Source organism: Marmota monax, unplaced genomic scaffold, assembly GCF_021218885.2.
Source record: "Marmota monax isolate L192 unplaced genomic scaffold, Marmota_monax_Labrador192_F-V1.1 WCK01_AAM20220418_F8-fsc00022, whole genome shotgun sequence".
In the NCBI taxonomy this organism is placed as follows: Eukaryota; Metazoa; Chordata; class Mammalia; order Rodentia; family Sciuridae; genus Marmota; species Marmota monax.
In genome coordinates this window covers 15906675-15933919 of record NW_026695215.1, presented here as the reverse complement: position 1 = coordinate 15933919, position 27245 = coordinate 15906675, and the positions used below count along the sequence as shown (strand labels likewise).

General features: G+C 41.4%; 1 protein-coding gene across 2 annotated transcripts in view; it reads left to right on the top strand.

Annotated features, from left to right (window-relative positions):
• The window catches only part of Clstn2 (calsyntenin 2), a 590554-nt gene that overhangs the window by 220514 nt on the left and 342795 nt on the right, over positions 1 to 27245 (top strand). For both annotated transcript variants that reach the window (XM_058574797.1, XM_058574796.1), the window contains exon 2: positions 8274 to 8396. In XM_058574797.1, the coding sequence (XP_058430780.1) occupies positions 8274 to 8396 (123 nt within the window). The remainder of the gene's footprint in view (positions 1 to 8273; positions 8397 to 27245) is intronic.

Sequence of the window (27245 nt, the reverse complement as noted above, 5' to 3'; positions counted from 1 at the left end):
GTGCCTCTGTGCTCTAGTTAGAGGCTCATTGGGTGGCAAGACCTAATTTCTCTGTAAATGGAGCAGAAATATCACACCAGTGTTCCCTCTGCATGAGTGCAGAGACACGCATTTTCCAGACACTGAAATATCATGGAGAAGAAGCAAGACAGAGGCAAGAAGCAGTCCTCAAGGGGCATGATACGACAGAGCTCAACCTCAAGAAAGGGTGTGCGGCAAAAAGGAGCATTGCCTTGTGAAGAACTGATGGGGGATCTGTTCTGAAATTCCATCTAAATAGAGCAAAGCATGAACCCCCTGACCTTAGTCCATTGGAACAAAAAGGCAAAACATTTTGTTCAGGGAGGGAGGGATCAGCACAGGGGGTGACTGAGTAAGAAATAACAGCCAGCCACAAGTATCAACACCGACTGCTTCTTTATGGATAAGACACAGCTCTGCAGAATCCCGTGAAGCCAAAAACTAAATAGCTTCTGGAAGATTCTGCATATGCCCATAAGCCCTGTTCGGGTGATGTGGGTGCTGCCTATCCATCAGCCTTGCGCTGGCCTTGCCCCCTCCAACATTGTTCTCCAGCCAAACATAACTACCCACATTTTCCCTGTAGCACATCAGCAGCTTCACCTTTGGGTCTTTGCTGGTCCACACTCCTCTGCCTGGAACCTGATGCATCCTTTGTATTTGCTTGATTCTTACTGCTCACGGCTGAGGAGCTGCTTCCTCCTGGAGGTAAATCTGCATTACCAAGGCTGGGGTATGCTTCTGCTCTCTTTTTCCGTAGCACTCTGCACCCCTCTTCTTACCTCCCTTTTGCCATACTGGTTATCATGGACCCCCCTCTAGTATAACAGGACAGAATTCACTCTTGCTTCACGCTCATTGAGGTATAATTTATACACCGTGAGATTCACTCTTTCTAGGAGTGCATTTGGATCAGTTGTGATAAATGCACATGCACAGGAATAACCACACCACAGTCAAGGTATAGAATAGGTCCCTCATCCCACGAAATTCCCTCATGACCCTTTGCAATCAAATGCTACCCTCATGGCTACTTATCTTTCCCTATATTTTTGCATTTACTACAATGTCACATAAATAGCACCAAACCACATACCGTCCTGTGTGTCTGACTTCTTTCATCTTATTTAATGAATGAATGCTTTAGAGATCCATCCATTTTTTTAAATGTGGATCAGCCATGGATCTCTTTTTATTTTGGAGTAGCATCCATTAGCTGGATCTACTGCAGTTTGCTTATGCACTCAAACTTGATGGCTATTCTAGTCTCCAGTTTGGCACTATTCTGAATTAATGCCCTTTGATCATTTATATAGAAGTCTTTTGTGTAGTTTATGCTTTCATTTCTCATGGATCCATTGTAGGAATGGAATTTACCAGTCATTCTGTAAAACAAAACAAAACAAAAAAAAAACAACTATGAGGCTGTTTTCCAAAGTGACTGTAGTATTTTGCATTCCTACTAGCAATGCATGACAGTTCCAGTTGCTTTGTCCAAACTTGGAATTATTGACCTTGCTAGCCATTCACATGGTCATGTGTGATATCCCACAGTGGCTTTCCTGTGCATGTCCCTCCTGATCCCTGTTGAGCATCTCTTCACGTTCCTGCTTGCTGCTCATGTATTTATTTTGGTGACAGATTTGTTTGATTTTTGCTCATTTCAAAAATGTAATTGTTCATTATTGAATTCAAAGAGTTATTTATATATTTTGGATGCAGGTCTTTTATGAGATGTTTTACAAATATTTTCTCGCAGTTTGTGGCTTTTAAGTTATTTCTATTAAACATGTTTTTCAAAGAATACCATTTCACAATTTTTATTTTTATTTTTTTATTTTATTTTTATTTTTTTTATTATTGGTTGTTCAAAACATTACAAAGCTCTTGACATATCATATTTCATATATTTGATTCAAGTGGGTTATGAATTCCCATTTTTACCCCGTATACAGATTGCAGAATCACATCGGTTACACATCCCCATTTTTACATATTGCCATACTAGTGACTGTTGTATTCTGCTATCTTTCCTATCCTCTATTATCCCCCCTCCCCTCCCCTCCCATCTTCTCTCTCTAACCCATCTACTGTAATTCATTTCTTTCCCTTGTTTTTCTTCCCTTTCCCCTCACTTCCTCTTATATGTAATTTTGTATAACAATGAGGGTCTTCTTCCATTTCCATGCAATTTCCCTTCTCTCTCCCTTTCCCTCCCACCTCTCGTCCCTGTTTAATGTTAATCTTTTTCTCATGCTCTTCCTCCCTGCTCTGTTCTTAGTTGCTCTCCTTATATCAAAGAAGACATTTGGCATTTGTTTTTTAGGGATTGGCTAGCTTCACTTAGCATAATCTGCTCTAATGCCATCTGTTTCCCTGCAAATGCCATGATTTTGTCATTTTTTAGTGCTGAGTAGTAATCCATTGTGTATAAATGCCACATTTTTTAATCCATTCATCTATTGAAGGGCATCTAGGTTGGTTCCACAGTCTAGCTATTGTGAATTGTGCTGCTATGAACATCGATGTAGCAGTATCCCTATAGTATGCTCTTTTAAGGTCTTCAGGGAATAGTCCGAGAAGGGCAATAGCTGGGTCAAATGGTGGTTCCATTCCCAGCTTTCCCAGGTATCTCCATACTGCTTTCCAAATTGGCCACACCAATTTGCAGTCCCACCAGCAATGTACAAGTGTACCCTTTTCCCCACATCCTCGCCAGCACTTGTTGTTGTTTGTCTTCATAATGGCTGCCAATCTTACTGGATTTTGGTTTTGATTTGCATTTCTCTGACTGCTAGAGATGGTGAGCATTTTTTCATGTACTTGTTGATTGATTGTATGTCCTCCTCTGAGAAGTGTCTGTTCAGGGCCTTGGCCCATTTGTTGATTGGGTTATTTGTTTTCTTATTGTTTAATTTTTTGAGTTCTTTGTATACTCTGGATATTAGGGCTCTATCTGAAGTGTGAGGAGTAAAGATTTGTTCCCAGGATGTAGGCTCCCTATTTATCTCTCTTATTGTTTCTCTTGCTGAGAAAAAACTTTTTAGTTTGAGTAAGTCCCATTTGTTGATTCTTGTTATTAACTCTTGTGCTATGGGTGTCCTATTAAGGAATTTGGAGCCCGACCCCACAATATGTAGATTGGAGCCAACTTTTTCTTCTATCAGACGCAGAGTCTCTGATTTGATATCAAGCTCCTTGATCCATTTTGAGTTAACTTTTGTGCATGGCGAGAGAAAGGGATTCAGTTTCATTTTGTTGCATATGGATTTCCAGTTTTCCCAGCACCATTTGTTGAAGATGCTATCCTTCCTCCATTGCATGCTTTTAGCCCCTTTATCTAATATAAGATAGTTGTAGTTTTGTGGATTGGTCTCTGTGTCCTCTATTCTGTACCATTGGTCCACCCGCCTGTTTTGGTACCAGTACCATGATGTTTTTGTTACTATTGCTCTGTAGTATAGTTTGAAATCTGGTGTTGCTATACCGCCTGATTCACACTTCCTGCTTAGAATTGCTTTTGCTATTCTGGGTCTTTTATTTTTTCATATGAATTTCATGATTGCTTTATCTATTTCTACAAGAAATGCCATTGGGATTTTGATTGGCATTGCATTAAACCTATAGAAAACACTTGACATTTTCAATTTGTCTTTCGTCATTCATTTTTTTTTGGTCCCCTCTAATAAGTCTTTGCCCACCCCAAACCACTAAAGTTTTGTTTTATGCTTTCTTTCAAAGGCTAAAAGTAAAGTTTAGCTCCTACATTTAGGGATTCTGATCCTTTTAGAGATAATTTTGTGAATGATGCACGGTAGAGTGGAAGTTGTTTTTCTTCTCTTCTTTCCCCTTCCTTTTCCCCCCAGCAGCATTTAATGAAAGGGTGATCCTTCTTCCCATTGAAGTGTTATTACACCTTTGTCAGAAATGAATTGACTGCATCCATGTCTATTTATGACTAGACTTCATTATTTAATGCCAATCTCTATGTCCATCTTTCTCTCAATTTCACACTATCTTGATTCGGGTGGCTTTGAGATGCCTTAAAAATCAGGTAAAGTTCCAACTTTGTTTTTCTTTTCCAAAATTATTTTGACTATGTCAGGCCTTTTTCATTTTTTATATAAATATTAGAATTAGATTCTCTTTTTTAAAAAGTCCTTCTGGCATTTTGATAGGAGTTGTCTTGAATCTGTGGATCAATTTTAGGAAAAATTCACTTCTTAATTATATTGAATCTGCCAAATCATGAACATTGTCTATCACTCCACTAAGACCTGTTCAGTTTTTTACATGCATTTTATGAAAGTTGTTACAAGTCTTTCATGACTTTTGATGCTACTATAATATTTTTGTATATAAGTATTCAATTGTTTATTGCTAATACATTCAAATGCCATCAGTGTTTACACATTGACTCTCTATCCTATGACCTTCCTAAATGCTCTTATTAGTTCTAATGGCATATTTATTGTATAGAATTTTTATGTTCTCTATGGATGAAGACAATTTTTCTGTTTGATTTCCAAACTGATTTTTTATTTTATTTTATTGCACTAGTTAGAACTTCCAGTGTGATGTAAATAGAAGCAGAGAGAGTGGGCAGCCTTGAATTCTTCCTTCTCTTAGGGGAAAAGCATTCAGTCTTTGAACATTAAGCATGCCATTTGCTGTCAGTATTTGTACAATTCTTTATCAGATTGAAGTCACTCCCTTCTGTTCCTCACGTTTAATTAGAAATGGAGAGGGAATTTTGTCAAATGCTTTTTTCAAGGACTTTTCTCTCCCATTTGACTTCAGGTCTTAGGATATTTTCTATGTATTTGAGGGCTTTCATAAATATCTATTGCATGAATGAAGCTGGACTAAATATCTCAGAGAGTAGAAGGCCACACTTTAGCTACCCAGGAGCATGAAACGGACGAGGGGGGCGTCAGTGTTGCAATGCCTGCTCCGAGCTGAGGTGCTAGATCTGTCCATATTATCTCATGCAATTTTCACAGGAGTTTTGAGAAAGAAGTATCTCCATTTTACAGAAAAAGAATGAGAGGGGGATGGGAATAGGGGAGACAGTAGCATGAATCGGACGTCACTTTTCTGTGTTTGTAAATGACTACACCACCAGAGAACTCCATGTCAGGCAGAACCCTAAGAATAGGATTCTAATTGAAATCAGTTTTACTCCTTGTATGTATAATATGTCAAAGTACACTCTGCTGTCATGGGTATCTCAAAAGAGCAAATAAAAAAAATGCCAACAAAAAAGAATGAGCAATAGGATGATTTAAAAACTAATACATGGTTGGAGAAGTCCTTTGTTTCACAACTCAATTATAAATAAGAGGGCAATTATTAAAGTCAGAAAAACGAAAAGATATACAAAGGGGGCTCCTTTCAAATATGATTGTATACACATCAAAATGTGAATCTTTGTCAACCTTGATAAAGCAAGAGTCCACCCAGGTCTGAGGGAAGTGGGAAGTTGGGAAAGGAATATGAAAACTTTAGGGATTTAGCATTCTTATTTTCCCATATGGGAACATTTATACCCCTTCGAGTCTCTGACCTAAAGAGGTTGTTGTGATGATTAATGAATATATGCGTGTAATCTGTAATAGGCACCCAAGGAACTGTAGCAGTGAGAAGTCAAGGGAGGTATCCCATAATAGCAAGAAATCAACCCATCTCCTCTGATGAGCTTTAGAATTGGTCCATATACCACCTCTGTCCAGAGATAGGAAGGAAGTCAGCCATAAAAGGGTAGAGAATGGGAGTCCAGCACAAGATGGGTGACAGGAGGGCCCTCTGAACGATGTCATCATCCCTGTTTTACAGTGGAGGGAACTCTGAGGGCCTGCCTAATTCACCTAAGCCAGGATTGAGACCAGGGATAGTGACCCTAGATTCCATTGCCTGCCCTGAGCCAAGTGACACAATGCAGCTGAAACCCTGGGCGAGCTCCTGGCGTATGCTTTGTACACATTTCTAATGAATAGGCCCCTTGGTTTAATTAAGGGGAAAAAAAAGAGATTAATTGATTCTCACAACAGCTGCAAATTATTTACATTGCATTTGTGTTGATGGCTAATAAAAGAGTAAAGGAGTGTGGGGACAGCCCAGGGTGGCTGTAATTCTTCCAGGGTTCATAATGAAGCACCAGTTTCCATGCCAAAATGCAAGAATGGATGAGCCTGCTGCCCCACGCACACCTGCAGCGGGCAGAGCTGCTCTCCGTCCTGGGCTTGATTCAAGAGACAGAAAGGGATCTCAGGAGCCAAGACCTGAGACTGGCTAGGCATATGTCCCTGCCCCACAGATTGCCTCCCAGTTAGTTTGTGATTGCTGGGGAAGGGATAAGGAAGAGGAAAATGGTGGTCCCTCCAATCCTGGGACAGCTGTTCAGTGGCCTTCTGAAGGATGTTGGGTTGAGAAGGCGCAGGGGACTCTGTGCAGAGCTGTTCTAAGTTATATAAGGTCTTGCTTTGCAAGTCATTGAAAAATTTATAATGAAATACATACAGTATGCGTATTGCACATATATCATAATACACGTGTGTGTGCATGGGTGTGTCTGGGATATCATAAAATTTGAAAAGAGATTTTGGTCTTCCCACTTAATAATTACTGACCACGTGGCCGTCCTGGGAAAGTCACACCTCAAGGCGTTAATTTCTTCATGGTCTTTACAGTGATCATGCTATGTATCAGGGTGCTCTGGGGAGTATTACTTTGAAACTGTGAAGAGGGGGTGAGAGTTGGCATTGGGATAACTGATTATCCTAGGTCTCCCTCTAACCTGTTATTTTGTTTTTAAATCATTTACTTTGCGCTTCTGTGAGGGTATGTGGGGACTGAATAAAGAGAGAAGAGTCTCAGTTGAGTTACCAGATGCAGGTTTTCAGAAGATCATTCCTAAGGCAAGTGTGGAGTGTGGACTAGGTGGACCTAGGATTTTCTACCATGAGACCACTCACAAGGCTACTGCAATGATCCAGATGGCATTTGACTCAGATGAAACATACCAAGGAGACAGAATAGACAGACATTGGATGTGCATCAGATAAGAGTCCGACATAGGCGTATTATACCAAATCCTGGCACAAGTCTAATTTCCATTCTCTATCCATCATTAGCAACTATTGACTATAAGCATATTATACTCATTTTCTAGGGTTCCATACAAAGTACCCCAAGCTGAGTATCTTAGAATAACAGAATTTATTGTCCTGCTCTTCTTCGGGCAGAAAGTCTAAAATCAAGGTGTTGCAGGACCACGCTCCCTGGGAAGGTGCTAGAGGAAGTTATAGTCCAGGCTCCTCTCCCAGCTCCCAGGAGGTCCCTGGCCTGTGACAGCATAGCTCCTGTTCTCCTGGCATTCCCCCTGTGTGGGTGTCTGTCTCTGCATCCAAATTTCCCCTTTTGATAAGGACATCAGTCATGTTGGATGAGGCCCTACCTAGGGCACTCATTTTAGCTTGACCATCTCTATGAAGACCTGTGTCCAAATATGGGTACTGGGATTAGGATGCTGATCTTTCTTTCTGGTAGACAAAATTCAACCTATAATGTTAGATATTTCAGTGTATTACTTATTCATCAGATAATACATCGTTTAGCTCATCAATTTATTGAAGAATGACTTAAATTGCTAGATAACTTAAGCCATTTAGATAGTCTTTAGATGGTCAGAAAATACTAAAATGTTTGTTGCATCATTACATACATATTGGTATATATATATATATATATATATATATATATATATACACATTATGTATACATGCATGTCAATAGCTCTTCAGGATGGGTCCAGTTAGGTTGACGTCAGAAATTCCAGCATACACAGCCACAACCTGTCAGTTTGTTGATTGATAATGGATTCTGAAACATCTATTAACAGACAGTGGGATTTGAAAATTTAAATTTTGTATCAATTCTTAATAATCTCTACACTGGGCATTGAGAAATCGAAACAATGGGATTTGATGCGTCAGAAGGCCCATAGTCTTAGAGATGAAAATGTTTGAGTCTTGGTACTGCTGTTTAGCTTAGAGGTAGCTGGGGTGAACTGTGAAGTCCTCTGTGCATGCTCTGAAGCTTCTCTGGGTATCCAGTGGTCTAACATGGTCCTCCTGGGGTTGTTGGATGGGAACCTGTAGTTGGGCAAATGTGCAATATGAATATTATTATGGGCTAATTGTTCACATGATGATCTTTTTGCTTTGTTCTGTTTTCCTCCATTTGTTCTCTAGTCAACAAACATAAGCCATGGATCGAGACCTCTTATCACGGAGTCATAACTGAGAACAATGACACAGTCATTTTGGATCCACCACTGGTAGCCCTGGATAAAGATGCACCAGTTCCTTTTGCAGGTAAGATGATGGTTTTGTATGTTGCACTTGACTTGCTTTGGAGATGTGTTGTGAAACCTCTGAGAAGCCAGGCTAAGGCCTTATAGCTATGGTCACCATGCTGTGTGTGTCCTAGATCTGCCCAAGGTGTCAATGCTGTGTGCCTCTTCTCACTTCTTGTATGAATTCTGTATCTCTTTGCAGTTCCCCCCATCATGTTGCCACCAAAGCAAAACGCTCTTTCTTCATAATGATAAGTTGCTGAAGTAGCCCCTGGAGTTGGAGTTAAACTAGTAATGTTGTTAAGAACACTTTTATCTTAATAACCCATAGACACAGTAAAATGTATGATGTGCTGTCACCACAACTCATGGATCAAGGATAAGTTGATAATTGTTGCTTATTACCCTGGCAAGAGAAAAAGATAAAGAAAAAAGGATCAGGAAATATTTGCTAAGGGTAGGACAAGGTCAGGCCCTTGAACTTAAATGTGTGTGTGGCTCTTGGAGGAGGAATCAGAAGGAAAAAAAATGTTTCCCTCTGTATCTTGTGGCTAGAGAGCTTTCCAACTATTATCAAGACTACTATGGCTCCCTTCTGACCTCCTGTAAGCATGGGGTCCCAGGACAGGTACGTGCAGGGTACCACTATTTCACATGTTTCTACAGATTTGGGCAAAGACAAGGGGATGGGTGATGGGTAGAAGGGATTAGACAAAGAATTTCTGAAGATCCCTGCATCGTGAGTAATACTGTTAACATTTTATAACTGTCAGAAGAAAGACAGGAAATTTAATGAAGGTATTCAAGACTTCCAGAAGATTGCTTTATGATGGATGGGTGCCAGGCAGAGGTTTTCACCATGATGAAGTCAATTTTTTCTGACAGTTTGTCTGCTTCACTATGAGCCACTTGGGCAAGAAAAAATGGGCTCTTTTGCACTTTTAAAAGATAAGTTTTGGGCAGGCCCCTTTTTCATTATGGAACATTATAAAGTAAGGAGGGGTGGGGTGGGTTCCAGTCAGCATTATGTGAAGACAAACCCAAAAGCATCCTTGAAGACAAAAGGGAGACACTCTGGACTCTCAGAGGCTCTATCTTACTTCCATGGGGGTTTAGAATCCGGGCACTTTCAAACCTCTTCCAGATGTCCTTCAACCAACCGCCTATGCAATCTTTTCCACTAAAGAGGAGGTTTCTTCCCAAAACCTTCTGGGCAGAGCCTCAGGATACTCCAACTCATCCTTTCTTGGAGATAACTAATAGATATTGGGATTAATCATCAATTCTTAGCAACCCTTGGAAAGGAGATTTTTAAACAAATATTATCCAAAATGTTTGGGTCATAGAAATGTCTGTGCATTTAAAAACTAGAGAAGACATTTAGAAATTGGGAGATTTAACATTAAAAAAAATGAGGATTCTGATTTATCTTGGTTAATTGGATCTGAAATACACAGCTGAGTTGTGGCTTCCTCCACACCATGTGCCCATTGCAGCAATGCCCCTGTCTCAGAGCTCCTATGCAGAGGCCTTTCAACCATTCAGCTCATTCAGCTTTTATCAAGTGTGTGACTCCTTGGAACATAACAGAGTAAACTAAAGGGAAGTAAACTGATGACATTAAGTCATTTCGGTGTAATGAGGCTAACGCTATAAAAGATGAGGGATGTGTCTGACTATTCATTATATCAACCCTTAATGCTCTCATCCAATACGGAGCAGGGAAGCTGAAGTCTACAGTAGTTATAAGCTCTCCGATGTTCAGACCAGAGTAGAGAAATAAATTTTTCAAGAAAATATGATATTTACAATCTTATGTTTACAAAAGATTATTTAACTTTCTGGGTTGTAGGGCTAAAGGACAATTAAGTTCTACCTGGAAGTTCACCAAAGGATTTGTTAAATCAGAAGCCCATCAAACATGAATTTGTATTCTGACCATTGGATGTGCCCACAGTTTTTCGGGTTCATCTTGAAACTAAGGTTCATTCCTAAGCCAAGCCCTGAGTAGTTATTTCCAACTAAAGACAATTTCTGTACTCCAGGTATTATTTGCAGCTACCCTAAAAAAAAAAATCTAGCTTAATGCATCAAAATGTAATCTCCTGAGTTCATAAGAGTAAAAAATAAAGGTGCTTTCTAGAATGGTCAAAGCTATTTTTCTCAATGTTATTTATGATAAGCTCCAAGACAGGACACAGGCACTAGCCATCCATCCATGCTGCAAGCATTTATTTTAAAACATTTATCTTAAAAAGAAAATACTGGAGATTTATTTCAGATCTCTATCATTCTCATAAAATTGAAAAATTCATATCTGTCGGCTCTATCACTCCTCCAAGTCAACAGAAGCTTTTAGTCTCCCCCCCAAAACCCCCCACCCTTATCAGCCGCTCATGCTTCGAGGGGCAGTTTTCTTCCCCTTTCCCTAGGGTCTTCATTTTCAATTTAGCCCACAAGGTGAGCCATAAGCTTTGTGGAAGACAGTAGCCTCTATCATTTTTGCTCTGTCTTGATTCTCTTATCCACTCCTCCTCTTTAAAAACTTATTTTTAGCAAAAAAAAAAAAAATTCTCACATATAGATTCTGCTGTAATATCATTTACAATCATCTGCAATCGCAAATGATTGTCATTTAAATAAAAGTTGTCATTGCATTGTGCACATAGTGCAAAATGCAGGGATATCAAATAGCCTTTATATTGCCTGCTCATGACATAATAAGCATTGAATACTGAAAATGTGAAAAATATAGTGAAACACACAAAAAAGCAAAGGCATTAACATTTCAGTGTATTTCCTTTCAGTCACTTTTCTAGTTTTTTAAAAATTATGATTCCCATCTCATAGTACATTAAAATTTCATATTAATATTCTATTAACATTATTTAGTTAAATAACACTAATAATACCATGTACCAAATGAAATGAAACAATTAAATCAATCAGTTTAATAATATTAATACTTGCCCTATTTTTCCCACTAAAATAAAGGGAATATATCATTTTATTAAATATTCTTCTGCAGCTATTTAAAATGGCTATGTGAGTTTTAACTTAATGAGTAATTCTAAGGCTTACCATCCTCTAGCTGATGGGAAATTTGTCTGCTTTCATTTCTTTGTTATGGCAACATGTGCCCACATCTCAGATTCTGTCATTTGGATAGATTTTTTTCATGATTGGAATGAATTGGCCAAGCGTTTTAAAGTTGCTGAAATGTGTTCAATTGCTCTCCTGAAAAGTGTGAGTCTTCGATCTTATTACACCCATATGAATCCTTGTTCCCTGAATCACATAGGAGTCATTTTGATGGTATGATTTAGGGATGGTACGGCAGAGTAGCCTCCCTGTCATTATCTGTCAAATAATACAGGCTTTCCAACATTGTTGGATGGAATTTAAAGCCTGTCTATGACAGGTGTTGCGATGATTCAAACGTGGAAATTTGACAACTTTGAGTTTCATTTTCCAGACCCTCCTCCCTGCTTATGTCACTGAGGAGACCCCTGAGTCAAACTGAGGCTGCCTAACTTGCCCAGTATCCCAGAGCAGACCAGCGTGGGCCGGAATGGATTCCCTGTCCCCTCGGATACTGCCTTTTGATCCCTGCCCCACCTGAACAGGAAAACCTCCCTCAAATTTCAGTCTCAATTCTCAGCCCAGAGTCTGAGCTCTATAGACTTGACCTTCTTAGAGAATCAGATACAGAAAAATCCTTGAGTAATAATGGAAATCCTGTCCACTGCATGGCAAAAAATGATAATGAAAGCCAAGCTGGGCACACCGTGAACTTATTAATTTCTACACGTGCCCCACTGAGGCCCGTTAGGATACTGTGGAGACTTTTAAATTTGAAGGGAATTAGATTGCCTTTCAGAGATAATAGAACTGCTCATTTGTCTACATTGGGCCGGTCTGGACTTGTCTTTTGTAAGGACAGGGCTGCAGAGAATGATCAGGCATAATTGGCTGGCTTCTCAGGCTGGGTGAGTCTCTGAAGGCTGCCCAGACAATTGCCTCGGACATGATTTGGCCTGGTTTGATTAGCTGGTTAGTGCTGGTTACAGTAGGAACGGCTCTTTCTTCCATAGTTAACTCTACTGTCTACCTGCCCTGCTCTCTTTGGGTGGGCCTACCTGGGGGCCTTGTTCCTACCTTAGACCCTACGGATGCCTAATAGCAGATACTCACCCAGGGTTCCAGGTAGCCATGATGTGTCATGGTGAGAGGGAAAGCCTGAGGTTTTAACTCTTTTTTAAAAATTTAATTTTGCTTTTTTATTAAGTTGACAGAAAATGTTATACATTTTTCTTATGTTCAATATGGTATTTTGAAGCATAGAGGCATATACTGTGGAATGGTTTAATCTAGCTAATTGGCAGATGCATTACCTCGCACAGTTATCGTTTCTGTATGTTTGCATGTAAGATCCACTCTCTTTACATTTTTTCCAAGAATGCAGTGCATCATGGTTAATGATCACCTTGCTGTCTAATAGAGCTCTTGAAATGTATTCCTCCTCGCTGACTGCCATTATATAGTCTCCTCCCTCGGCACCCTGGATTCTACCGCTGTGCCTCTGTACTTCTATAAGATCCACCTTTTTATATTCCACATGAGTGAGGTCATGTATCATTTGTCTTTCTGTGCTGGCTATTTTCACATACCAGACCCAGATTATTTTACACTTCTGCTCTGCCATCTCAGATAAGTCACCAAACTCCTCTAAGGAAGGAATTCAAAAATGGGAGGTAATCAGAGTACCTACTCCTGGGATTGATATGTGAATTAAATAAGATATTATTGCAAAGAGCCTAGAGTCCTCTCTGGCAGCCAGAAGATGCACAGTGACTCGCAGTTCTGATAGTCATAGCAATGGTAATAATGAGAATCATCAGAGCAATTGTGAGTCTTGTTATTATCAATAAGCCACAAATGTTTGCTTCATTTTCATTGTAATCAGTGGCACAATTATAATCTGTGATGATGATGCTAAAGAAAGGAGAAAAGTAATTTTGGAGTGTTTCTAAGTCTTGAGATAGTCATATGCTTGTAGCATTAAGCTAAATTTCCTTGGTATTTAGTTATGTGATGGTGCAGGGACAATCAGTTAAATGATGTAGGAGAAAGTAGTTTAAAAATTGTGTGCAACTCTACAAATAAATATTAGTTGGTTGGAATGAATTTCATTACATTCTACCTGTAATCCATCCTTGCGAAGTACTCTATTACTTGTGAAATACATTTTCAGACTGTCACAAACCATGTGCCTTCTGATTATAAACACATGAAAACACACACACACACACACACACACACACACACGATGCTTGCCAACTTTGAAACAGGGAGATCAGCTCTCACAAGCCTGATTTGCAAATGAGGACATTGAGACCAACCGAGGTAGATTTTGTGAACTCTGCAAGGTCACCTCCTCAGCATGGATCCGCCCTGCCACCCATTCCAGACTCTCAGCCTCTAGTGTTGGCCTCTGTCTCCTCTGCCAGTGGTCCAGTGTGGGTGACATGTGTCATTGGCATAGGCGATTGACCTGGTACCCAGATGACAGGAAAGCAGGCTGAATGCTACGTCCTTCCCCTTTAAGTTCTCTTTCCATCTTTCTGATTGTGTTCGAGAGAAAGATGCAGCTCGGGAGGGTAGAGACATCGTCAGGCACTTGCTGATGTCTCAAGAGCAGACTCTACCACAGAACCTTCTATAGGCAACAACACAACTAGAGTCTGAATGACATTTTATGTTATTTAGTTTACTTTTATTTAAGGCAGGTATTGCTGGTTATTCCTTTCAGGCATTTCTTATTAAATAAATTCATATGACTTTTAAAACATTTCAATTTGAAGGAAAAAATGTATACAAATAGATATGTAGTAGTTTATAGCAGCAGCAAAAACCAGGAAAGAGGTCTATGAGTGAGTACCAAGTAGGACAGGGTGGAACAACATACCCGGGGGTGAGCTCCCTCATCCAGTGCCCTCAGGTCCACCTGCAGGGACCCAGCTCTTCAGTCCCTCCTGCCCTGTGGCTCTCCCAGCTCCAGCCTTAGCAGCAGAGAAGCCACCTCTGTCAGCCTTTGCATCCTAGCTGGTTGGTGTGGGGATCGTCAGGGAGGCTGGAGATCAGCTCTGCTCTCTGTGCAGTTACTTGGCCTCAACCCAGGTCAACCTTTAGCCTTCGCTGCAGACAGTCATGTTCAGACCTGCCTGAAACCCCCAGCCTGGGGTGCTGCCCCAGGCCCCACAGAGCTGGAATCAAGATTAAGTCAGGAAAAACACGAACTAATGTCTGTTCATGCAAACACGTGTGAAAATCACTGAAACAGAAAAAAAAAAAGAAAGAGTAAGCCAGAATTCACCCATTCCCCTACAGTTTTCTCTTCACACACCTTTAATTAATACACACCTTTAATTAAATACACACCTTTAATTAATGTGGATCATGGTATATATGGTGCCAAGTCTTTGTCTTCTCACTGTCTACAGATATTTTCTAAACTTAATAAAGCATGTTCAAAACTGTGGAAGACCAGCTTTAAATCTATGGCACAGAAACATACCATAATTTATTTAACCAGTCCACTATTTCTAGACCTTTAAGTTGTTATACATGATTTTCCCTTTTTTTTTTTTTTTAAAGAATTCTTCCACGGTCAGCTTTGACTGAAAGGCCTTCCTTCGGTAAGCCTAGGAGTAGGAATTTTATTTTTGTGGTTTAGTTCATGGACAGTGACTCCAAACAGATGTGTTCTTCTTTCAGTGACAGACTGAGACTGTGCCCTCGAATGTTCTTGCTGATGAGATCCACCATGGCCAATTTCATGGCAGCTGGTGGGGTTCAGATTAGACAGAAGAGTAATGAAGGAGCGCACACTCCCACACGTGTCTGCCACCTGTCCCCATGTCCCAGACTCTGGGCCTCCCTCCCTGTGAGCAGGTCTCCACCCTAACTAGGGGACTCTGATCCAAGGGCTTCTGCTTGTAGCAAGGGGTGACTTAGGAGCCCTCGGGAGCAGAGCTGATGTTTCTTTAGAGCTGAGGACAATTGAGGGGGCAGAGGACAGCAGCCAGTGAGTCACCTGGACGACTGGTGAAGTTGGTGCTTGTGACCCCTGGAGAGAGGACACTGGAAGGTCATCTATAGCCCCCAGGAGCAGCAAGGCCCTGGCGACAGCCATTCCCCTGGCCTGATTCTGTTGGCGCTGGAGGGGTCACCGGGCAGACTGGGGGAGGGAGCCCTGACCCAGCCGTCACTCTGGAATGAAAAGTATCGATTTGGCTTTGGTCTCTTTCTCCTGCCAGTCTGACAGCCTCCAGCCAGTGATGGACATGGGGTTAAGGGGCACGCCTGGGACCTCTCCACCACTCCATTCTTTCCCTTCACACTTTATATTCCTCTCTCCTCTCTGCTGAAGGCCAGTGGCTCAGGAGGCCGATCTCTGCTCCCCTAGTGTGGTCTGGGCCATTTACACAGTCCTTGGGCCCAGAAGCCTAGGGCCCAGGGTGCTTGCCTTGCTGATAAGGGAACAAAACATGACCCCTGCATGGAGATCATGGGTGGCCCCTTTCTATGGGAGACAGGTGATGGCTGGAGGGAGAGTGAGAAGCTCCCAAACCCAGGCATTTGGGGACTTTGTCCTGCTCTTCTCCTCTCATCTGTCACAGATCCTTCCAAACCTTTCCTCTCGTGAACTCTCATCCTCTTTCCTTCCTCCCCAGTCATTGGCTCACAGAGACCCCGAAGCTGCCCGTCCGTGCAGTCTTTGCCACTGAGCTGCTTTTGATTTTATTTTGTTCTTCATTCTCTTTAAGTTCAAGGCCATTTGCGGTTTGGCTGTGTGGCAGCTCAGCCTTGGGGAGTTTGGGAGGGCTCATCTCACCTGGAAGACTCTGCCTGCACTTCTCCATTGTGTGCACCACCTGGGGCCTGGGGCTCTTCATAGGGCCCGGGTGAAGAGAGTTTGTTGGAAGCAGCTGCAGACCCTATGCAGTCTGCTCACACCAAGCCCCTCCTGCACCAAGTGGCAGAGGTGGCCTCTGAGGAAAGGAAGGCAGAGGAGAAAAGCTGAAGGAGCGTCCCCCCAGGGGACCTGGAGGAGGGACTCAGAGAAGAGCATGGTGGACCCACAAGGGCCTTGGCTCCATAGTCTCAGTGGTGGTAGGAGAGGAGGAAGGAGGCTATTGGGGACTGCCACACTCATCCACTAGGGGCCCTGACCCAGGGCCCAGGATCTTCTCAATGAGAAGTCTCCAGGTGGGTCCTGCTCTAGATCAAACTCACGTTCAAGGGATAACCAGTGAATATTTGTAGACCCTTCTCCATCACTAAGGTTGGAGAGGAAGGGGCATTTAGGGAGGCAGCCATCTTAGTTTGCTTGGGACGAAGGGGTTTCCTGGGATGTAAAGCTTTCAGTGCCAAAACTCAGAAAGTCCTGAGAGATATGGAGTCCAAGTGTAGAATACTTGGGCTCTGGCACTAGGAAATAGTTTGAGAGAAGCCCATGAATATAGGAATGTCACGTTTGCTGGAACCCCAAGTTAAGGACAATACTCTACTAAAACAAGATGAAAAGTGAACAATGAAATAAAAGATAATAGCCAGACTTCTGCCAGCCCATATGGTGACTGTGCAAATTGGAAACAGGTGCTCCTTCTTACAGATGGACACTCTCCCACGCCAGAGCGCACAGCTTGGCAAGTGGAGAAAGAGGTGGTTTTCATTCCCCACTTGTCCCCTCAGTCCTCCATCCTCGGATCAGAGACAAACTTGCATAAAGCAGCTCGGAAAATTAGCTAACATTTATTGTGACTCCACACAAGACACTGTGTTACAAACACTGAATCATTGAATTTTTACAGCAGTCCTCTAAAACAGGCATTATCATTATCTCTACTTTATAGAAGGAGAGACTGAGGTTAAACCAGATCATATAGTTTGATGAAAACACAGTAGTAATGAAGTTGTAATTCCAACCCAGATGTCTCAGTTAAGTATGACTGTGCCATCCCCACACCAAAACTTAGGAGCATAGCAAACGGCGGCCATTAATTCTCTCTCATTAGTCCACCTACTGATGGGGCAGCTGCGCTGATGCGAGCCGGGCTCAGCTGATCATCGCTGGCTACCAGCAGCCCGTGTGTGGGCTGCAGGCTGGTTGATTTAGGGTGACCTTGGCTTGGGTGAGACTGTATTCTTCTCGTAAGCTAGTGTGATGTCCCTATCATGATTGCTGAGAAGCCAGAAAGTAAAGAAATGTGCAGGCAGTTTTGCAAGCGGCAGCTGTAACGGGTTCATTACTGACCCCCTGTGAAAGCACTCCCAGGGTCAGTGTCGCGGTATGGTAAAGAGCACGGTGGGATGACATTAGGGTCACTGGCGTGATTGTTCTACCCAGTCTGCCTGTGGGCTACAAGTGTTCACATCCCTCCTCATTCAAACAATGCTTCTCACTACCCTGGGATCCCAGGAGGTTGCAACCGATCCTGGTATGGAGCTTGCAACCCAAGATTTTGTGATGTTCGTGAAGGCTGTATACAGCGAGTCTTGATTCAGAGACCTGTGAAAATTAAAAAAAAAAAAAAAGGTCATCTTCCCATACAGACTGACCAGGAGAAGGAAAAACTCAACTAACCCCTTTCATTCAAAGAAGAGAAGGATGAGAAGCATACAGCAAGCACTAGCAGTGTTGAGATTCTGCAGGAAAACATTGCCAGGTCCCCCTCCTTTTGAGGATGTTTGTGCCGCCCGGGGCGAGTGGACATTATCCATTATTCTCTGATGCTCCCTGTGACCTGGTCCTCTTTTGCCGTCTTTTAATTCTGCTTCCTCACAAGCCTGGGGGATTCAACAGGAGTTGACATCCTGCTCTTGCAGCCAGGATCCTGGACTCAGTCACTGGGGAAAATGTCAATTTTTGTCCCATGTCAGTGTCCAGGACTCTGTCTAGCCTCAGTGAAAGAGGTGGCCACACCCAGAACACTAAAGTCAGGACAAGAAATCAGGAAAAACAAGAGAACACTTTTTTTTTATTGTTGTTCAGAAAACAATTCAGAAGATCCAAGCTGGAAGATCCCAGAATATCCAGGCTCCAAATCTATAATGTAAGAATGACACCCAACACATTTAGAATGTTTTCTCTTTCATTGCTCATGCTGGGCAAATTCCAAGCCATGTGACCCAGACCCCCCTCTCCTGCGCCCAAGTTGTAGGGACTGCAAATGAGGCTTCCATAATACGTGAAAATCACAGTTATGGATGCTGGGTCAGCAGAGGGAGGGAAGGCAACTGTCCTAAAGAGAAGACCTGTCTGCAGGGGAGAGAGTGTAAGTGGCCCCTGTCGGGTATCCTTAGTTCCCAAGTGGTCCCTGTGTCCTGGTGATCCTGCAGACCCATGAAATCATCCTCATTCATAATTTATGCCTCCGGACGTCCTCTCCTGAGATGACCGTGCCTTTGTTCCTACAAACCAAGGAGGTCTAGTGAAACCACCTGTTGGCATGGTTACCGGATGCAGGGGGCCTGGGTACCATCTGAGCTACTGGAAAATAAAGGTGCTGAGAGAACAGGTAAGTGGGCCCCAAAAAGCATGAACTGAGAATTTGAAAACATTTAGGAAATCCTCTTGAAACATCCTGACTGGTAATCACAGCAAAATGAAGGATGATTGAAAAATCAGCACCAACTCGTAGTAACTGGACCATGTGATGGCCAAGCTTAGACAAGTTAATACCGATTCGGATCCCTTCTCCAGAAGCGGTGGCTATGGCCTGCAGCAGTGACCATGCTGAAATTGAAGCCCACCGCAAACATTAATTAGGAGCACGAACTTATAAGGTCAGTGGTTTTACTTTAATAGGAATTGGGGGCTGATGAACGCAAGTCCTAAATGTCTTAGGCTTGTTTGAGATCCCGAATCAAAGGACAGGAGTCTGAGCAGGCGTTTATGGGACCCTGTGCTTGGCAGAGTGCTCAGGGTGAGATCGCTGAATACCTTGGCGTGAGTTCAGAGCTCGATTTTATTATCTTGTAGCTGCCTGTAATCGCAGACGAGGCATCAAAGGCCAGCTGTCCCCCATGAACCTTGACAGTCTATATAAACTAATTACTTTTTTATGAGCTATCCTTTCAGAGGTTTGGAGAGAGGGCCTATTAAGCCAAATTCAATATGATCCACAAACTTTAAAAATTATTATTATTTATCTAAGTTCCAGCTGAGCTCCCCGGCAAATGACATCCCTTGCAATGGTTGGCTTGGGTGGCCCTGGACGTCATTAAAATACAATACTTTGCATCTTTTAATGGGAAGGTGAGTCCCGTGATGGCAGGGCTTCTTTATGCTCATTAATAATATCAAAGGCATATTTCTGAAGTGCAGAAAGAGAAGAACAAAACAACCCTGGGCATGAGCAGGGTGTGGAGAAGGCAGCCAGGAACTTTGCAGTCTAGGCTCCTCAGTCCAGAGCACACTCTGGCAGTTTCCCTTTTAGTATGACTCTCTTGAATGTGGCGAGCCACCAGATATAAACTCACTGCAGTGTGTCCCTCCTGGGGCCATTCCTCCCTGCTCTCTGGGGCCACCAGCTGTGAGGCCTGCTGTACTGACCTGCCTCCCTGTGATGAGACTCCACACCAGGTCACTTGCAATGGGAGGACCACACCATTGTGAAGTGTCCTGCCTCTGCCTCTGCCACTTGGTTGTCACTGACTGCACCATTGTCCCCAGAGGTCCACCAAGAGGCTGTCCTGCCTCTGGGTCAACCCACCTGACCTCTCCCCTCTACCCAGCCGGGAGAAAAAGGCCTTGCTCTTCTCCTGTCTATCCTTGCTCGAGGGCTGCATGGACCACCCCTGTCAGGACAGGTGCTCTCTCGTTTTCCTATGGAGTCCTTCCTTTCCAGAGCCGGTTGGGGGCTCCCAGGTTGTAAGAACGGGTGCTGTGTTCAGATTCAGGCTCAAGTCGCAGCAGCCGATTCTGACTTCCGCATCTCTTGTCTCGTCTCTTTCTTCCATGTTTTCATTTGTGCATGATAATTCTACACAGAGGTGGGTTTGCTGGACGTTCACATGTGCACACTACATCACGATATATGATGGGTCGATAGGGTTCCCCCGTAGTTCCCTTTTTCTCCCCCTCCTCCCTCCCCTGGTCCTTTTCCTCTACTTTTCTCCCTCAGATTGTCATGAGAATTCCCGCCACCTCCACCCCCCCACACACACATTTCTTTTCCTTTTTCCTCTGGAGCTTCCATATATGAGAGAAAGTAGGAACCTGGACTTCGTGAGTTTGGGATGTGGCTCAGTTGTTAAGTGCCCCTGGGTTCAATTCCCAGTACAAACACACACATACACACACCCCACATGCACACACACCACACACTACATACACACCCCACATACACACACACACCACACACATACCACACACACATACACACCACACATACACCACATATACACACACACCCCACATGCACACACACACCACACATACACACACACACCACACACACACACCACACACACATACCACACACACATACACACCCCACATACACCACACATACACACACACACCACACACACACACCACACACACATACCACACACACATACACACCCCACATACACCACATATACACACACACACCCCACATGCACACACACACCACACATACACACCCACCACACACACACACCACACACACATACACACCACACATACACCACATATACACCCACACCCCACATGCACACACACACCACACACACACACCACACATACACACACCACACATACACACACACACACCACACATACACACACCCCACATGCACACACACCACACACTACATACACACCCCACATACACACACACACCACACACATACCACACACACATACCACACACACATACACCACATATACACACACACACCCCACATGCACACACACACCACACATACACACACACCACACACACACCACACACACATACACACCACACATACACCACATATACACCCACACCCCACATGCACACACACACCACACACACACTCCACACATACACACACACACACACTCCACACATACACACACATAATTTTCTTTACCCATTCATCTACCGATAGCCATGTAGGCTGATTCCATAATTTAGCTATTGTGAACCGTGCTGCTATAAACATGGAAACGCATGTATTACTATAGTATGATTTTAATTTTTTAAAGTATGTATCTCCTAAGTATGTATCCTGCTCACCACCTGGTTTCCACTGTGTGCAGCCCCTCCCACCCCCGCCCCCTGCGTCATGTTTAGATTTATGAGTAGAATATCTTAACTGGGAAGATGTGAATTTGATTGACAAAGAGGGTCCTGAGTCACACGCTACCCAGTATGTGCAGCCGGATACAGGGGAGTGGCAGGAGAGTCTGTATAACTCTATCGGGGTCTTGCTTCGGCCCCAGGACTTGGCCCTGCCCTGACACATGTGAAGTGGATTCTTGCCCCCAGTGCTGTCCTCGTGGCTCTTGGCTACTGCAATGCTAGCACTTGCTACTTGACACATCAGGCTGCAGTCCTCTGTTCCTGAGCCTCTCTTCTCCCTGGTCTGGAGCAGGAGTGTTCCTAGGACTGAACAGGAAGTAGGTGCTCAGTTAGTGCTCTTTGATTGAGTGAATGAATGACTTAAGGTTAACTTACTACAAGCTCAAGCTGACCTATCATTTTTCTCTCACTTCCTTTGACATACTTGCTCCTGGGCTCAACCCCAGGTTCTACAGCCCTTTTAAGGCAGTGTATTTAATTGTCCATTCTTCATGCCACGGTGGGTTTGTTTATCCATATGTCCTCGCAAATCATCTAGGTTAGAAGTCCTCAGTGAGTTTGCGCTGATGTGACTTAGAAAGGCCTGAGTGGTGTATAAACTACTCCTAACAGCTCAGGAGTAGGGCTGGGCAACGCGGGAGCTCTAGGAGGTCTCCTCCATGCTCCTTATGTTGCGCCCTGCAGGGGCCAATACGGATTCCTGGTGGCCCTTCAGGGTAGGTGGGAGCAATGCCACCTGACTTAGGGTGTTTCTCAGATCATTAGTCACATGCTTAAAGTAGCCAATGAAAGAAGAGACCTTGCTAAAGGAAATCTGGAAGGGCTGTGGTGTTCCAAGAGGAAACAGCCTCAGGGAAAGAATGGCTGCTACATAGCAGCAGCTAAACTTTGGAAAAGAATGCTGGTTTTCTAAAAAATCAAATTCTTTATGTTTAGGAAATCATAGATTTACATGCAGTTATAAGAAGTAATACAGAGAGATCTGGGTGCCTTCTATCTCGTTTCCTTCAGTGGTAACATTTTACGAAGCTAGAGCCCAGTATCACAGCCAGGACACTGACACTGGTTACCTTGGCATCACCCCAGGGCCTGCATGTGATCTTTCTAAGCTCCACCTCCTTCCTACCTACTATCTTCTTAATCCCTGGCTCCCTCTTATTTGTTCTCCATGATTTACTCATTTCGAGTGTGTTACAGAATAGACTCACACTGTAAGCATCCTTTTAGAACTGGCTCCTTTTTTTCTCACTAACATCACTCTGGAAATTCATCGGGGCTGTTGCTTATGTGAATTTTATTCATCACACTTCTTTTTTATTGCTGAGCAGTATTCCACAGCATAGATGTACCACAGTTTGTTTAACCATTCATCTATTGAAGGACATCTGAGTGGTTTCCATTTAGAGTTTCAGTGCATAAAACTGCTATAAACATTCTGGTACAAGTTTTTGCGCAAACATAAGTCTTCATTTCTCTAGGATAAATAACAGGAGTATAATTGCTGTGATGTATGATAGTTGCATACATACATAGTGTTGTTGTTGTTGTTTTTTAAGAAACTGCTAAACTTTTTTCCATAGTGGCTGTACCCTTTTATTTTCCCATTAACAATGTATAAGTGACACAGTTTTTCTGCACCCTCACCAGCATTTGATGGTGTCACGATTTCTGTTGTAGTCATTCAGATGTGTGACGTGTTATTATGGTTTTAATTTGTCCTAGTGGCTAATGAAGTTGGATGTATTTTCCTGTGCTCGCTTGCCATGTGTCCATACTCTGCCATCAAATGTCTCCTGTCTTTTGTTCTAATTGCACTGGGTTTGGGTTTTTTGTTTGTTTTAAAAATATTCTTACCATTGAGTATCAAGAGTTCTTACGTATTCTCAATACTTGTATTTTTATCAGATTTCTGATTTGTAAGTATTTCTCCCATTCTGAAGTTTGTCTTTTCACCTCCCCAACAGCCTATTTCTCAGAGAAAACAATTTTTATTTTGATGAAGTCCAGTTATATGGATCACACTTTTGGTGTCAAATCTACGAACTCTGCCTAGCCTTACACTCTGAAAATTCTTTCCTCTTTTTTCCCCCTAAAACAGTTCTACTTTTTACACTTCATATTTAAGTGTAGAATCCATTTTGAGTTAATTTTTGCATCAGTATCAGGTAAGACACTTAGATGGAGACTACTTTCTCTCTCTCTCTATTTCTCTCTCTTCCTCTCTTCCCTTTCTGCTTATAAATGTCAATGACTCCCATGCCCATTTCCTGAAAACTTTCTCTCTCCTCCATTGAATTTCAACTTTGTCAAAAATCAGTTGGGCATGGTCTTAGTCCATTCAGGCTGCTATAACAAAATACTATATATAGACCAGGTGGCTTATGAACAACAGAAATGTATTTCTCATCGTTCTGGAAGCTTGGAAGTCTGAGATCAGTGTACCTGGTAAGGTAAACTGTCCCTACCATCTATGAACAGTCAGCATTGCGGTCCACAGATGTCACCTGCTGCCTCATTCCTCACATGGTGGAATGCAGAAGCCACTGTCTGGGGCCTCTTTTATTAGAGCCTTAATGCCATTCATAAGAGCTCTGTCCTCATGACTTAATCACCACCTACTATCATTACATGGGTGATTAGGGTTTCAATATTTTATTTCATAATAATAATAATAATAATAATAATTATTATTATTATTATATGAATTTAGAGGGAGCACAGACATGCAGACACTATGGGCATAGTTGTTCAGGGCTCTTTCTGAGTTTTCATTTCTGTTCTATTAATCTTTGAACCTACAGCTCCACTAAATCTACATAGTCCTGACTACTTCATGTACTTGATTCTCTATCAGTATAAAATGCCATGAAATTGGATAAATGGATTACTTTCAAATTATTTTTCATTTGCAAAATTGTCTTAACTATTCCAGTTCCTTTGCCTTTCCAATGAAATTTTAGAATAATTTTATATATAGCTCCCCAAAATCCTTCTAGTATTTTAGTAAGAACTGAGTTAAAAGTGTACTATACAATTTGAGGATAATTCCCAACTTTACCTTTTTGAGTCTTCCAATCCATGAACTTGGTATATCTCTCTATTTATTTAGATTTGCACTGAGTTTTTAATTAGTGCTATATCATTTTAAACACATATTTCTGCATGTTTCTTTTAAGATTCATACCTAAGTATTTAAATTTTTGAATAGCTATAAAAATAGCATATTTGCAGTTTTGTGGTTTATGCGTTCATTTCTAGAAGGTAAAATTGTTTTTTATCTTTATGTTTTCATATTTTTTATCATGCATCCTTTTTGCATTCAATAGCACTGGGAGATATTTTTTGGTACATTACTTAGGATTTTCTATAATCAAGTTATCTGCATTTAGGACAGTTTTATTTCTTCTTCTCTGATCTGTTGGGGTTTATGTCCCTTTGTTGACTTACTTCACTGACTAGAACTTCCAATATGATACTGAGTAAAAGTGATGAGAAAAGGTAATTTTGCCTTGTACTTGGTCTCATGGGAAAGCATTTAGTCTTTCACTACTAGGTATGCTAATCTGTAGAGTTTTAATAGATGCTCTTTTTCAAGTTGAGGCACTTTTTCTCCTCTCTTGTTTTCTGTTAGGCTAGTTGGTGGTATTATTATTATTATTATTATTATTATTATAAATGGTTGTTTGATTTTATCAAATACATTTTTCCTGCATCCATCAATATGAATGTTATTGTTCTTCTTTGGTTTGTTAATATGGTGATAACATTGGTTGATTTTCAAACATCAAACCAACCCCGCATCCCTAGAATAAATTTAATTTAGTAATAATGTAGAATTATCTTTATACACCACTGAATACTATTTGCTGACATTTTATTCAGAATTTATTTACCCAAATTCATGAGTGCTGTAGTCTGTAATGTGGTATGCTGGTTATTATTGTCATTTGTATCAACCTTGTTCCATTTTTATGTATTAGGGTAATACCACTTCACCAAATGCATTGAATATAGTCCCTTCTCTTTTATAGAAAAAAATTGTGTGGAATTGGTGTTAATTGTTCTTTAAATATTTGATAGAATTCTTTAGTGAAATTTTCCACAAATCATTTTGGGAAGTTTTTAAAATATGAATACAATTTTATTAGTATCTATAGGATGCTTCAAATTGTCTATTTCATACTGGGTGAATTATAGTAGGTTGTGATTGTCCAGGGATCAGTTCATTTTGTCTAAGTTGACAGACTTATATGTAGAAAATTGATTTTGGTGATCTTTTGGTAACTGTAGGCTCTGTGGTACTTTCTGCTAGTTCACTCCAAATATTATCATCTGTTTTCTCCCTTTGTTGCTAGGCTCATTGGAAGTTTTTAAATTTTATTCATCTGTACAAAGAAATAGCTCCTTATTTCATTGATTTATCATTGACTATCCATTATTTAAAAGTTTTTACTTCATTGATTCTTTGCTCTAATCTTTGCTCTTATCGATTCTACTTGTTTGGATTTACTGTGCTCTTCTTTAAGATAGACTTGAGGTAGGAGCTTAGATTATTTAATTTCATCATTTCCTCTTTTTCAATTCATACATTTAATGTTATAAAATTGCTCTCAGAACTACTTTATCTATCTGTCCTGCAAATTTTGATTGGTTGTATTTTTATTTAATTCAATGTATTGGTTATTTGTTTAGACTTCCTCAATGACTCATGAAGTTGGAAGTGTGTTACAAAGTGTCTGAATGTATGGAGATCTTCATGTTATCCTTCTGTTATTGATTTCTAGTTTTGTTCTCTTTTGGTCATGGTACAACTTCAATTTGTGTACTCGGTATGGGTTATCTTTGGACCTGTTCTGTGGGCACTTGAAAAGAATGCATGTGTGTTGTGTCAATTCGATCCTGTGGGCGGATAATGCTGTTGAGATTTTTTTATATCTAGATGATTTTCTGTCTAGTTCTATGAATTATTGAGGGAGGATGTTGAAGTCTTCAACTATTGCAAACTTGTTAATTCCCCCTTTTAACTCATCTTTTTTGCAACATTCTATTTAATGCATACACATGTGTGATTGCTTGTCTTCTTGATGGATTGACCCTTTAATAATTATATAGTGTCACTTTCTGTCTCCAGTGATTTTCTTTAACATAAACTTTGTTTATCTGACATTAACATAGCCATTCTCTTTTCCTTGAAATAATGTTTGCCTTATATATCTTACATATCTTTTCCATTATTTTATTTTCAATATTCGAAGTAAATTTCTCATAAATAGTCTATTTGATCTTTTTTTTTTAGTCTACTCTGTCAACTTTCACCTTTTACTTGTTGCATTTGTAACATTAAATTGAATGTAATAGGGGATATGGTAGGAATTTGCTCTGCCATTTTACTTATTGGTGTTTGTCTCTGGGTGTATTATTTTGTGTATCTCTGTTTTCTTTTCCCTGCCTTCCTGTCATTTGTTTGAACTTGTCTTAGAACTCCATTTTGATCTAAGTGTAGTGTTTTTAATGTATTTTTTTCA